General features: G+C 43.3%; 1 protein-coding gene across 1 annotated transcript in view; it reads right to left on the bottom strand.

The window, feature by feature from the left end:
- The window catches only part of UNC13B (unc-13 homolog B (C. elegans)), a 238,762-nt gene that overhangs the window by 61,869 nt on the left and 162,684 nt on the right, over positions 1-14,209 (bottom strand). Inside the window, exons 17-19 of the mRNA XM_009330423.1 lie at positions 10,578-10,805; positions 10,141-10,282; positions 323-492 (exon numbers count right to left, since the gene is read on the bottom strand). Coding sequence (XP_009328698.1) covers positions 323-492; positions 10,141-10,282; positions 10,578-10,805 — 540 coding nt within the window. The remainder of the gene's footprint in view (positions 1-322; positions 493-10,140; positions 10,283-10,577; positions 10,806-14,209) is intronic.

The raw sequence follows: 14,209 nt of genomic DNA, 5'->3' as shown, positions 1-14,209 counted from the left end.
AAAATGCTTGTGTTGGCACAAAAAAGGGCACAGGACAGAAAATATGTCTCCAAACCTGCTCCAAGCATTTACCCATTGTACTTTCCAATGCCTGACAGGGAAAACCCATCACCCTCTGACATGTTATACTCCTTCTCTTCATTTTAACTGGGATCAAAGCCTTGCAGCTGCTCCACAGCACCATCATGTGCCCCTTGAAATTATGTGGGGTTTTGGTTGGTTTTTTTTTTCCTTTCTTGCAAACTGCCCAGGTGCACCCAAGTGTTGCTGAATGTTCCCAGACTAATATGTGACATGTTTTCAATCCCAAAGCCCTGCTCACCAAGGTTGTACCACACATCCATTTCTCCACTCAGAGTACGGACTTCAATGATTGTCTGCCCCAGGAAATCATCCGACTCGCGTTTCAGTCTCTGCTTGACACGAGACTTGATGTCATCATCTTCATCCCATACTCGCACCTTAATCCGGTCAGAAGAATTATGGCACTCACTGCAAACAAGACAAACGTAATATTGAAGAGCACACAATGCAGCCCACGTTTATATGCTACATGCTTCACATTCCTCTTGACCCACTTGTCCAACCGTAGAAGGATGCATAAACAAAATGTAAACGAATGCCTATTTATTTAAAAGTGGAGCATCTGATAGGAACTACACAACAACTTTTTGGTGCACTCTAAGTGCTCCTGTGACATGGTAGATACTGCACTTCAGATGCATGCTGAAGGACTGCCCTGCCCTGACTGCAACCACCAACTTCAGACTTGCTAAGTAGCTGCAACTCTCCTGCTCGTCCTCATTCTCAGCAGCAGCTCCCTAAACTTGGGAATTCTCTTCACTGTTGTTGCTTTTGCTTTGAAGCCCACAAAAGCCTGGTGATAGCTAGGCTGGCAAACTCAGCCTACACACCCCAAAAATGCCGATGAGCACCTCACTGGTTTCTGATAGCTCTCCCAATCATAGAATTATTTAGGCTGGAAAAGACCTGCAAGAACATCAAGTCCAACTTTAACCTAGCACTGCCAAGTCCACCACTAAACCATGTCCCTAAGCACCACATCTACACGTCTTTTAAATACCTCCAGGGATGGTGACTCCACCACTTCCCTGGGCAGTAACAACCCCAGCTCCCTCAGCCGCTCCTCATAAGACTTGTTCTCCAGACCCCTCACCAGCCTCGTTGCCCTTCTCTGGACACGCTCCAGCACCTCAACGTCCTTCGTGTAGTGAGGGGCCCAAAACTGAACACAGTATTCGAGGTGCGGCCTCACCAGTGCCGAGTACAGGGGCACGATCACTTCCCTGCTCCTGCTGGCCACACTATTTCTGATACAGGCCAGGATGCCGTTGGCCTTCTTGGCCGCCTGGGCACACTGCCGGCTCATGTTCAGCCGGCTGTCGACCAGCACCCCCAGGTCCTTTTCCGCCAGGCAGCTTTCCAGCCACTCTTCCCCAAGCCTGTAGCGCTGCATGGGGTTGTTGTGACCCAAGTGCAGGACCCGGCACTTGGCCTTGTTGAATCTCATACAGTTGGCCTCGGCCCATCGATCCAGCCTGTCCAGGTCCCTCTGCAGAGCCTTCCTACCCTCAAGCAGACCAACACTCCTGCCCAACTTGGTGTCATCTGCAAACTGACTCAGGGTGCACTTGATCCCCTCGTCCAGAACATTGGTGAAGTTATTAAACAGAACTGGCCCCAATACTGAGCCCTGGGGAACACCGCTCGTGACCGGCCGCCAACTGGATTTAACTCCATTCACCACAACTCTTTGGGCCCGGCCATCAGTGATCTTCTGTTCAGCTGTAGGCACTAAATACTACTTGTGCTTATGCATGTGCAGTATCTAGGATAGCACAGTCAAGGCCCATGACAAACACCCTTCATGCTGTTTTCTAATAAAAGATAAATAGCTCAGGTGGACATAGCTCTCTTACTTCAAGATAGTCACAAAGCAGTAGTGTATTAATGTACAATACATTACAATCAGATGATACAAATGCTGGGAGGAAAGGGTGGGATACAGCAGTTACAAAGTTGGTATTTAATTACTGGAATTGATTTTATCTATTATTCACAGTTCAGACCGATACTTTGCACTCTGAGCAGACCAGTAAAGACTTTTCCATTAAAAAAAAGCAGTTTACTGTTTGCTGAATCAGTACCCTCCAGCTTAATGCACAGGCAGAATTTGCAGCCTCCCCATCTTTTTAGGTGCTCAGATACCTTTTGTAGATACAAACAGGCTCCTGGATGTCAGAAGTGGGTAGAAAAACCTTATTATAAGAGCTCTGCTGATTTACAGGGCACGCAATACAATAAAGCATTTTGAATGCTCATATGAGACCATGACAAGGGTGATTACTCACCATAACCACTACAAATGTCTGCCCTCAAGGAAATAAAACCTATGAAAATGGGCAACTTCTGCTGAAGGCCTGTTTTCCAGCCTTTTTAACTTTAACATGCTGCATCTGTTGCTAAGCAACAGGGAGAAGGAAGAAATGGGTCAGAGGATATCTGCTAGGCCCAGTCAGTAAGATGTGGCAGTGACTGGTATTTGCATTCTCCCTACCAACAAAATCATTTGGGCTTCTATTGCCACTATTGTGATTCAGGACTGCTTAACAGACATCCATGCAGCTCCTACCAATTTTTCCAGCACAGAGGAATAGCTGGGAATTATATGGAGAAAGTTAGAGGTAATTCCAGGCAATTCTGATCATAGGCAGAGACATCATTGCTCCCTGCCCTTGCTGTGCAATCAAAGCTATATTTAGAGTTCAGAAGAAAGAAGGTTCAATGTTTCTCTCCTGCCTTTATTCTCCCCTTCCTCCTCCACTACTTCAGGGATGTCTTCCTTTAACAAAACCATGCAGCAAGCGTTCACAAGCAGGGAACGCTTGGACTGCTGCCCTTTGTAGCCCTTAAATTTACCTGAGTGCATTGCTGTATCTACCAGCAACACAGCATAAGTACACAAAAGAAATACTCTGTTCCTGACATGGTGCACTAATGTACAACCTGGTAGTACCATAGAGGCTCAATGTTCAGAAGTACATGGGTGCCTAAAAAGACAGATTGGCACACAGTGCCACTGACAAAGCACCAGCAAGTTAGCTGCTGACTTCTTCAGACCTCACCTTCTGGCACGCCAGTTCTTCATTAGGACTGCTTTGATCTTGTTTCTTTGCTACCAATGGTCAAAAACTGCTCTTTCCTTCAGGAAAACATTTCACTTTTTAGACCTTAATCTACCTTAGGCGGTACCACATGCATCATCCCATGCTCCTGGAGTGGCTGGCTATCATCCTTCACTTGGCTACAGCAGCATAACTCACTACTAAGTGCTACAGGAAACTTTCCAGTAGCATTTACTGAGCTAGTGAAGCTTCTATATTACCACACTTTTCTCTGTTGTTTTTAAGAGATTGCTCAATTCGTATTCCTTATGCTGCTCCCATGCCAGAGAGTGAGCCTTATCACTCACTCACAGCAGCTGAAAGCCTTGGGCTGGTGGCTTACCCATAAAATATCACCATCTAAGTCTGTAGGAACCACAGTCCTTGCTTTTGGTGAAGCAAGACAGCTGTGTGAACACCAGTTCACCTTCCAGAGAGCACCCCAAAACAGACCCATGACTACTGGGGGACTTGGGCTTGCTAACTGATAACAGGCTTTCTAACTAATGAGAAATAGCTTCCAATTTGTGACAGCATCACAACTCCATAGGACTGTGGCTAACAAGCCCTGCTGCTAGAAACTTTCCCCTTCATTAATACAGGAACTGGTACATTTCTAAAGATGCCTGCCCCACTTCTCATTACGTTTTTTTGAAGCTTGATTTCACTGTGTGCACACATAACATCCGTCCAGTTTCCCACAGCTGAGCTCCCACAGCTTTCCCAAGAGGACAAAGAGAGAAGAAACACTCTGTGGTCCCACTGCAAAGAAGTGTCCTGATTTTGGCTGGGATAGAGTTAATTTTCTTCCTAGTAGCTGGTACAGTGCTGTGGTTTGGATTTAGGAGGAGAATAATGGTGATATCGGTTGATAAACCGATGTTTTAATTGTTGCTAAGTCGTGCTTACACTAGTCAAGGACTTTCCAGCTTCCCATGCTCTACTGACTGAGAAGGCTGGAGGTGCACAAGGAGCTGGGAGGGGGCACAGGGGGGGACAGCTGACCCAAACTGGCCAAAGGGACGTTCCACACCATGTGACGTCATGCTCAGTACATAAACTGGGGAAAGTTGGCTGGGGGGGGCTGCTGCTCGGGGACTGGCTGGGCATCGGTCAGCAGGTGGTGAGCAATTGCATTGTACATCACTTGCTTTGTATATTCTTATTATCATTATTATTATTATCAGTAGTAGTATTTTAATCTATTTCAATTATTAAACTGTTTTTATCTCAACCCACGAGTTTTTCTCACTTGTGCTCTTCCAATTCTCTCCCCCATCCCACCAGGGCTGGGGGGAGCGAGCAAGCAGCTGTGTGGTGCTCAGTTGCCGACTGAGGGTAAACCACAACAGGAAGAAACTACCAAATACTTTCAGGCCCATTTCAGAGTGCGAGAGACTGGAAACAAGGTTCCCTTTGTATGTGGGAAATTGTCTCTTTCTTTTATATCCATATTGTCCTGATGTTTGCAGTGATGCCATTTTTATAAATAACTTACTTTTACACTTCAAGCTACCAAATAAAGTAATGTTTTCAGGAAACAGCACACCAAATCTTTAAGAAAAATTAAAATAAAATAAATTGTTAATTTTTTCCATGAAGTTTTTCTGCCTGAAGCCAGTGGTTGCAGGAGCAGTGGAAGCAGCTGAGCCTGGTTCTGCTGACTTGCATTCTATCCCACTCTCTACCTCCATTTCTTCTGCAACATTCCCCTTTGGCCTTACCCAACCCCAAACCACCAATTCCCCACACACATCCCCTGCACTGCCAATACTCTAGCCTCTTCCCATGCCCAGCTAGCAACTAGGCTGAGGGGAAGCACGCGAGCACACGAAGCTGTAGTTAATTCTGATCCGCACACACAGTGGCATGCCCACACACACGCTAACTGATATATTGGTGGCTAAATAGAACAGGCAACTGCTGAATTTACATTATAGTGTCTCCCACAATGAAGTCAGTAATTTGTATCCTTCTTATCTAGCTTCCACTTCTGCAAAAAAGATGTAGAAAGTGATTCTTAGTCCTGAGACCTCTGCCCATGTGTAAAGGTTGGCCCAAATTGGCTCAGATGATGTCAGGGGTCTGGGACAGAGTACTGCATGTGCCTCGTCTCCTCCAAAAAGTGGAAAGAAAGAAAGAGGAGAAGTGTCTAAAAATGACCAGAACACCACTTTTGAGCCAGTGATTCATACTTTGAAGCAAAAAACCTAATGATGTTTGTGCTGAATTTGCTAATCATTTGCTGCTTGTTCTAACATCTGCAGGACTGTTACTTAACCTCCACAGGAACGCTAAAGCCAAAGTCATAAGCATTGTTAAGTTGTGGCAACACTGAAAGTTTGCAAAAGTTCTGCCATAAGAGATATAAAGGTATACCTGTAAAACTGTGTGTCCAGCAGTTCACAAAATGACCTCTACCCACAGTAAAGATCGTAAGTTTCTATCAGGGAGAAAAAAGGACAGTGGAGAAAACACTGAAGGCAAGATCAGAGTGGTAAGAGAACAAAGCTAAAATCCTTAGCAGCTTAGATGTTAAGCACAACAGAACAATAATATGCCCTGAGATCCAGCTGTTGCTGTCTAAGAACAAAGAAATGAGTTTTCTGTTCTTACTAGCCTGAAGCTCTCTTAGGGGAACAAGTACAATCATTTTGCTGTTACCCAATGCTACAACACTGACTGACAAACTAATGGTACGGCTCTCATAACTACAAAGAGCTGATAAACTGATTCTGAGCATTACATACTTAGCTAGGTTAACTCAGCTTCCCAACAGGCACTTGCCACAAGGAATCAAAACTCTGCTTTCAAATGTAAGTTTCACATTGGTAACTGAGCAGGGAAACAAGCGAGATTTTATCAGAGTGCCAGTTTCAGCATCTGCAGTACCTGGAGAATAAAGAAAGCAAGACAAACTGAACGGCCCCTGCCATGCAGTGAAGAGAGGCTGAGGGTGCAGAGTTACAGTGACATTTATAAACACAGTCGTCTCAGAAGGGGAAGTCCAAAAAAGGGCTCTGCAGCAGCCACATATAACCACAGAGGTAAGTGAAAGATGCTGAGCTTGATTAACAGGCTCAGCAGCTGAAAAGAAAATTGAGGAACCGAATAGAAGCTTTTGGGTGACAATCCAGTGGTTAGCTATGCAACAGCACCATTCCCAAAGGATTAAGAGGAATGTGTATCACGTGGGGCTCTGCATGCCCTGGTACAATATTGATTATCTGCTAGCAGGAGGCACTGCATTTATTTTAACTCAGTTACTCTTCTGCAGTGAGAAAGAATAAACATGCCTCTTGCAAACTGTTCAGTGACAATGTAATCTGTTCCAGGCAATGATTTCACACCCACCATTCAAGCTTCAGACACAGCTGTACTCAGACAATACAACTTCAAGGGGATATTACTGTAAAATGAATGAGTCATTTTGTGCCTAGGCCAAGAAAAACAGCAAAGTTCTGTTTGAATCCAGTAACTTCTAGTGCTCACGCCCCACTGAAGACTGGGGCACTTCCTGAAAAAAAGGTATGGACTAGCAGCCTCCAACCGAGCCCTGGGCTCTCCCTTTAAAATGGAAACTCTGTCCTGCGGTCAAAAGTTTGTTCTCCTAAACATTGTCTGCCATTGTAACCCGTTCAAGTGGATGCTCAGCTTCAGTCAAAGATTCTAGGAAGCCTGTATTTTCTACTGACAGTCTAAAACATGCCTAAATGGGAAATTAATGTCCTGTTCTAATTGCATTGAATAGTGCAAAAATATCTTCCCTCTAATATTACTGGGCTGTTTCCTAGGGAAATGAGAGTTACACAGACTTGTTATGAAAGCTTCCATGTTCCCACAAGTTTTGTGAAAAAATTACAGCTAAATGGAGAAGAGAAACCCATACCAGCTGCCATCCTTGGAAAGTCTGCAGCCACCTGGCTCTCATGTAGGAACCGATCCAGACAGCTCGGAACCAACTGGAGGTAGGACATGTGCTGCCTTCTCTCCAGCCAGAGTCGAGGGCAAGGGAAGAGAGCTGAGGGCACAGAGGAGAAATGTACAGGGCAAAGCAAGGAGGCTACCTATAAGCCTGCTCATCACAGCTATAGGAAAGGGATTTGGGATTACTGCAGAGGGGGAATGGGATGTAAAGAAAGGGAAGCAGGCTTCCTTGCTCACAGAACAACATTTCTGTATTGCAGCAATGGCCGGCATCCCCCATCAAGCTTCCTCCTGCCAAGCACCATATATGCATGAAGCCTGCAAAACTTTGAACTGAGCAGAAAGATCAAACACTTCTATTTTCATAGGTCTTCAAACTCCAATGAAAGATACAAAAAATCTCTCTATAACAACACGTTTCCTAAAGCTAAAGATGCAAGTATAAAAAGAGATAATTTTCAGAAAGAAATATGACCTGCAATCACTTTCTCAGACAAGATGAATACGCTCCAAGAACTGGTCATTAATCTAAGCAGATGCCTATACTGACACAGGCTAGTAGTGACCTAAATAGCACTTATAATGGAAACCTGAAGTGTTTTCAACATTCTTTTTTCTAAAATACAGTTCTAAATCTGGACTTCCAAATTGGGTCAAGCCTACCACAACGTTTTTTTCTGAAAATATATAGAAAACGACCAAAGTCATATTTAAGGAGAGGTATTTAAGTTAATATACTTTTCCATCCATCACTGTAAGTAAGCACAGAAAAACTATTTGAAATAGGTTACTGCAGCCTTAAAAAACTTTAAAACTTGTTTAAGCTGCTTTTAATAAACTTATACTGAGTCTGTAGAAAGAATTGTATCATTCAGCTGTACATAGCCCGCCTCAATTCATACCATGGATTACAATAACAGTGCTATAATTATAATAACTGATGCACACAGATTTCTGGCTCAGTGTCCAACCTTTGAAAAGACACTGGAATTGTGATCGTATAACAGACACTGGGCACCTAACAAACACCATCTACAAACAAGTCTGTCCAACAAGCCAAACAGAAAAGGAACAGCAATTGCTAACCCACACATTAGTTACTGACCTGACCTCTCTCTACTCACGTATCTTGCGCCCATTGAAATGTTTAAGCATTTTGAACACCAAACTTGTCACACACCTACTGCCAGGTAGGCTTTCTACCTTTCTACCACTGTAACAAATTAACTTCATTCTAAGAAACAAACAGCCCCCCCCAACCCTTTACATTTGACAATCTTTTGATTTTTCTGACAATCTCTTCTAAAAAAGCTTGGTATGTAATGGGTATTTTTGGCCTGCATATGTTGGTTTAAATTTCCATTTGATTACGGGGTAGAAAATTTCATAAATTTTAAGAGTTGGAAGCTGAAAAAAGATCCACAAGTGCAAAAAGAGGAAGATGGGCGTGTAAGAGACCAGTGCTGCATACACTTCTAAATGACTCTCTCCTCATCCAGCATAAGGTGAGCTTTGACATCTGCTAATGAAACAACACCTTGATTCCAGTACCGAATGCTCTCCCGCCATCAATCTGCGCACTGTGCTCATTTCCTTCATTTCCTCCTGCTATTTCAAGGCAATTAAAACAACCACCTAGACATAGGCAAGATAGAAAGTGGCATCAACTCTAACGCCCAACAGCATATTATCTGCTGAATCACAGACATGGCGATAAAATCTAAACAGTGGCACGGTTAAAACTGTGACATTTATCACGTTGTGCTATCTATCTTTAAACACAGTATTTGTTGAAGCTCCTAAAATTAGAAGGGAACACACTGCAAATACCATGGTAACTACTTGGCATGGTAAATCAAGGTCCTTAAAGCTCCCACACAGACTTACTGCTATTGTGACTAGAGTTATCCAAATGGCACCTAAGCATACTTACTACTTACCAAGCAGTAATGTTACCTTGGACTAAACTAAGAATAAAGCCAACAGCTTACTTGCTCAAAATAGCATCAAGATTTTTCTGACATTAATGAGTAGCTCAAAACTACTTTAAAAATAATTTTGTTTGTACTGTGCATTGTAAAGACAAAGCTGGGCTGATATAAACCTGGTTTTAAAACACAAACAAATTTCAGTTTGCAGAGAGCGCTCCACCAAGCAGTTTAGGAAAAAACAGGGAAGAAAAAAAAGGAAAGGGGGAAAAGGGACAGGGGAAGAGCTTACATGTTAAAGGAAATAAAGATGTTTGAGGTTGAATGAGATCATCCAGAATCTTCAGAAAACACTTGCTTCCTGGATTTCACGTCTCCTTTTTGTTTTATAACATGTTCAGTAATAAATTGAGGGTACTGTTTACTTATTCAATAAAAGCAGGATGGAATAATACATTCTTCAGCCTTCTGAGAATACCTGATATCTAAAGAATTGTGCCTCCAGACTTTGCTTTTAATTCAGACATGGATACATCGCTCATCTTGAAAGCAGATAATCCCTCGAGTTATTGTTCCCTTGATTTTCCAGAATTAAAAAGGGAGACTGGTAGTGCCACAGACAAGTGACAGACAACTAACTACCTTTAACTTTGTTGGTCGAACACCACTAGCAGGTCACAGCAATAGGTCACGGGACATTTGCTTAGTCTTTCATACAAACTTTACTCTTTTATACAAACTTTACTCTTTTCTATTACAAAGAATTTTGAAAGTATGTCTATTAGCCAGGAACAAAAGCTGCCGAGTTAAAGATTTTCCTTTCTCTTTAGCTTTCTCTAGAAACATCAATATAAAAGTGTTCACAGAGCAGACATTTTATGCATACACAAGTAAGACAGATGAAATGGACAGGTGTGCACTACATACATTGTTAAAGACATCAACCCTCCAGACACACACACACACAATGCTGAGCAGAAATGAAACCATCATACATTACAGGTGGTGTGGGAACGCATACTGACAGAGAATACATAGCTGTCGAAGCACAGAACGTACAGACAGGCAAAATGGGGCTGAGTCCTTGTAAGAGCACTTACAAGTAAAACTTCTCTTCCCAAACAGGGTTCAGATTCCCAAAAATCGTTTTTGTCCTCTTCTTTGTTTTACCCACTTGAACGGTTACATATGGATCACTGGACCCAGTCTTGTCTTTGGCCTGCAGACCCTGAGCACACACCACTGGAAGGAAAAGAGAAGGGTTACCACCACCGTGCAATAAGACACCACGTGAAACAGCAGCTCAGAATGGCCAGATAAACAGGAGTATCACTCATGAGAGCTCTTCTGATGAGCCTCAGCTCGTGGTGCACTACAGTGTCTGGAGTAGGAGTATCTCCACCTGCTACCTGTACACTGAGCAGAAAGAGACACAGGACAGAGAAGTCCTTCCTCTCTGCTCTCTCTAGCTTCACACCAACTCTCTCTTACCTTAGGCTCCCAAGCAAGGTCAAGAGAATCCATCTCCCTCACTCACCCGTGATCGTGATCTTTGCTGACCATTTTGAGGTGCCATCAAGCACGCTCTGCTTCACTGTCTTCATCTGCTGAGCATGTGTCAATTTGCTCTCACAGAACACATCTCTGATCAAGTCAAAGATCTCTGGCTTGTTCCGCTCCCGGATTTTCATGCGATCCTTCATGGCCATGATGAAATTCTGGGTTCGGTCTTCAGCTCCATGCTTCGAGCTCTTCTCCGCTGCTCCTGTGCACCAGAAAGTACACGATGCTCACCACAGACAGACAAACACAAAGTCACGTTTCACTGAATCTGGACAGCAGGACCAAAGCCATGAGTTACCCTCCACATGATGGCTCTTGCTATTGACTTTTACGGTAAGACACCCCACCCCCCCCACCCCCCATTTCAACATACACACAAGACAATCTGGACCACTTGGAGATGGGAGGTTATAATGGGGTGCCCAGACTCCTCCATAACCTGGGACCAGGTTGCTCTCCTGACAACAGGCTTGAGTTCAATACCCCCGCAGCTGAGGAAGATGCAGAAATGACGTTCTTACTTGTAACAGCAGATACCATCATGACTCCTCCTCTCATCATGTTGCTTTGAATAAATAAATCCCTGCTGGGGCAAGTGCTAAGAAGAGGACATAGGCCCTCCATTACAAATAGTATCTGTGAGCTTGTCTCAGTGCCGCACCTCTGCGCCACGGAAGAGCAGAAGTTCAGATGGGCCAACGCGGTCAGCATTTCCTACTGACGTGCGCCACAGGACTCCCCATTCAGCACAGAGTCACTGCACAATCTATGTCCCATTCTTCTGCCAGGAACCACCCTGTTTGGATCAGACATCAAGCTGAAGGCACCCAAAATGCCTCTCTGAATCCCACTCTATTTTACCAGTTTGTAAGGAGACAACTCAAATAATCCATTCTTAGAATTGCATAGGCATCGTAACTATAACGAATACCTGTAAGGCAGCAAATTCAATAGTTAAAAACTTGGGCCATCATAATAATGGGGCACTAGTACAGTATCTAGCAGCTGGAATCACAAGAGCCAGGTGTAGAGGTTTGTACTGCATAGGTACTTAACTGTAACTGGAAAAAGAGAGGCCTCTGGTCACTTGCATACCTCTTACAAAATTTGAAAGTTCATATAATTATGAGATAAGAATGCTCCCACAACCAACTACTCCCTATTCAATTCTGACAGTCATGTTTGCTGTCCAAATTCAGCCACTGACTATTGTGTGAGATGTGAGGCATGCGTTAATGAAAGCACTGATATGAGCTAACAGGGCAGACAAACCAGGGTGTGAAATGAAAAGCAGGAACTCAAGATTGCACACAGTCTCTCTGCATGCAGTCTGCAGTGATTTCAAGTTATGATCTTAAATCAGATTAAGTTAAACCAGTACAAAAGTCCTGTGAACACATTCAATCATAACATTTCTGTTTTGTTTAATATGCTTTTGCTTGTTTTTCTTTTCTGGGATAGTTTAATTAAAGTAAGCTTTGTCCTAGAAAAATGATCTTCATCCAGGTGTTCACCAAATATTAAATTACCTTAAAAATATGCATTAAAGCAGGTGCAAGTGTGTGCAAAGGGAGCCATCAATCATGAAGATACATAAAACTGGTTTCTTCCAGAAGAAGTGGGCAAATATGGTATCTGGAGCACCTTTAGTATGAGGCATTACACTTTTGCATATGAAACAGTTTCAGCAGGCAGTGACCAAATATGAATAAAGTTCTATGAACACACACATAAAGAACCCCCAGCAGTACAACATAACAGGCAACTTTGTTAGCAGTCTCAGCAGGGTGCTTAGTGACTAATGCTGCCTGAAGACATCCATTTCTAGGGCCTTCAGTCTAACACCTTTCACCGTTACTAAATTCACTTCAATAAAGAAACAAAACTCAATTATAACTTCCACCATCCAAACCAAAAGAATAAAAACACAGTTTGGAACAGACTATGACTGCTGAAGTTTCAGAAGTTCATTAAAGACACTGCATACCCAGGCATGCTATTAAAGACCTGGGTATAAAACAAGCCATAACTCTGCATTACCTGCTAATTATTTTTTTCATTTTACTTGCTAGAGGCTTGATGTTCAGTATTTCATTTAGTACAATATCTGCCCCAGAGTTTCCTATTGTTGGCTTAAGATGAAATGAAATCAAAATACTGGAATTAATTACACAGTCCCTGCTGTCTCTACGCTCTGGTGATGAAGAACTAGCACCACCCAAAGTGATGTCTTGTATCAGGCAATCATCCAGCTGTAGACCCAACATTTATTAAAGGAATATGAAACCGAAATGATACCAGGGGCTATACTTTGAACTTCAGATTAGAAGTGCTATTCAGCTTTAACAGAACTAGGTCTTCTGAGGATGAAGGTGGACTCTACTCAGTATATGCAGAGCTACAGAAAATTATTGGGAAATTGGGAAAGGCCAAACCAAACAATTTGCCTTTCCTAGCTGGAATTCTGAAATCTGTAGTGATCCAAAGAAACCAACCCTGCCCTGACCTTTCTGACTTTAAGGAAATTAAGAACCAAATTCAAACATTAAGACTTCATGTTCTGCATGAGCGGAGTGTCTATTTCAGAACCATTTTCTAAATCAATTACTAGCCAGACAGCTTGCAAATATAAATGTTTCACTGTTCATCACCGCGATGGGACAAGAGTTATCACAGTTCTGGGGTGGTGTGGTCTGCATCATTGCCTTAATGCAAGCACTCCAGGAGCATCAAATGATGCTTTAGAAGGCAAACTTGGACAAATGGAGGAATTCTAGTTAAAAACATTTTTAACATCCCCACCACCTCCAGAGACCTTGTATAGTGCATTTATCCCTCTGCAAGACTAGCAGCAGTCCGGGGAATCCTGGGTTGCAGGACATGCAAGCCACATCACACAGCCACCTAGAAAGCCCTCTCTTTTGCCACCTCTAAGGCTTGGCTCTGCTTCTTGACTTTCAGATGAAACCACCCCACCTCCATCCATGCGGCTCCCCCACTCTGCCCAGACAATTTTGCCCAGGTAAGAAGCCTCCGTCATTCCTTCCCTGGGAAAGGTCTCTCTCTCCCTGCAGAAACTGCACCTGAACTGAAGTGCAAAAGCCAGAATCAGACAGACACCTTATTTAACAATACGGACTAATAAAGAACAGACAAACCCTCTGTCTCAACAACATACTCTTTCTCAATTTTAATACCTGCTTGTTGGTACAAACGCACCAGAGTTTCCAAAATAACCTATAATGTACGTGATATAAACCCAAAGCATGTCACTAGACTGGATGGCAGAGGGTGCTTTTCCTGCTGTTGGACTTGGATCATATTTATTCAGCTGCAAAAAGAAGGTTTTGGCCAGTGATTCAGCTTTTCAAGTAGTCCTGTAAATGGTAATAGAAAGGCATGGGAATATACAAACACCATAGAATCATAGAATCATTAAGGTTGGAAAAGACCTCTAAGATCATCGAGTCCAAGTGTCAACCCAACACCACCATGCCCACTAAACCATGTCCCTAGAGCGCCACATCTACACGTCTTCTAAATACATCCAGGGATGGGGACTCCACCACTTCCCTGGGCAACCTCTTCCACTGCCTCAGCACTCTT

Source organism: Pygoscelis adeliae, unplaced genomic scaffold (assembly GCF_000699105.1).
Source record: "Pygoscelis adeliae isolate BGI_AS28 unplaced genomic scaffold, ASM69910v1 Scaffold628, whole genome shotgun sequence".
Taxonomy (NCBI): domain Eukaryota; kingdom Metazoa; phylum Chordata; class Aves; order Sphenisciformes; family Spheniscidae; genus Pygoscelis; species Pygoscelis adeliae.
The sequence above is the reverse complement of the archived record's forward strand: the minus strand, read 5'-3'. Positions and strand labels throughout refer to the sequence as shown.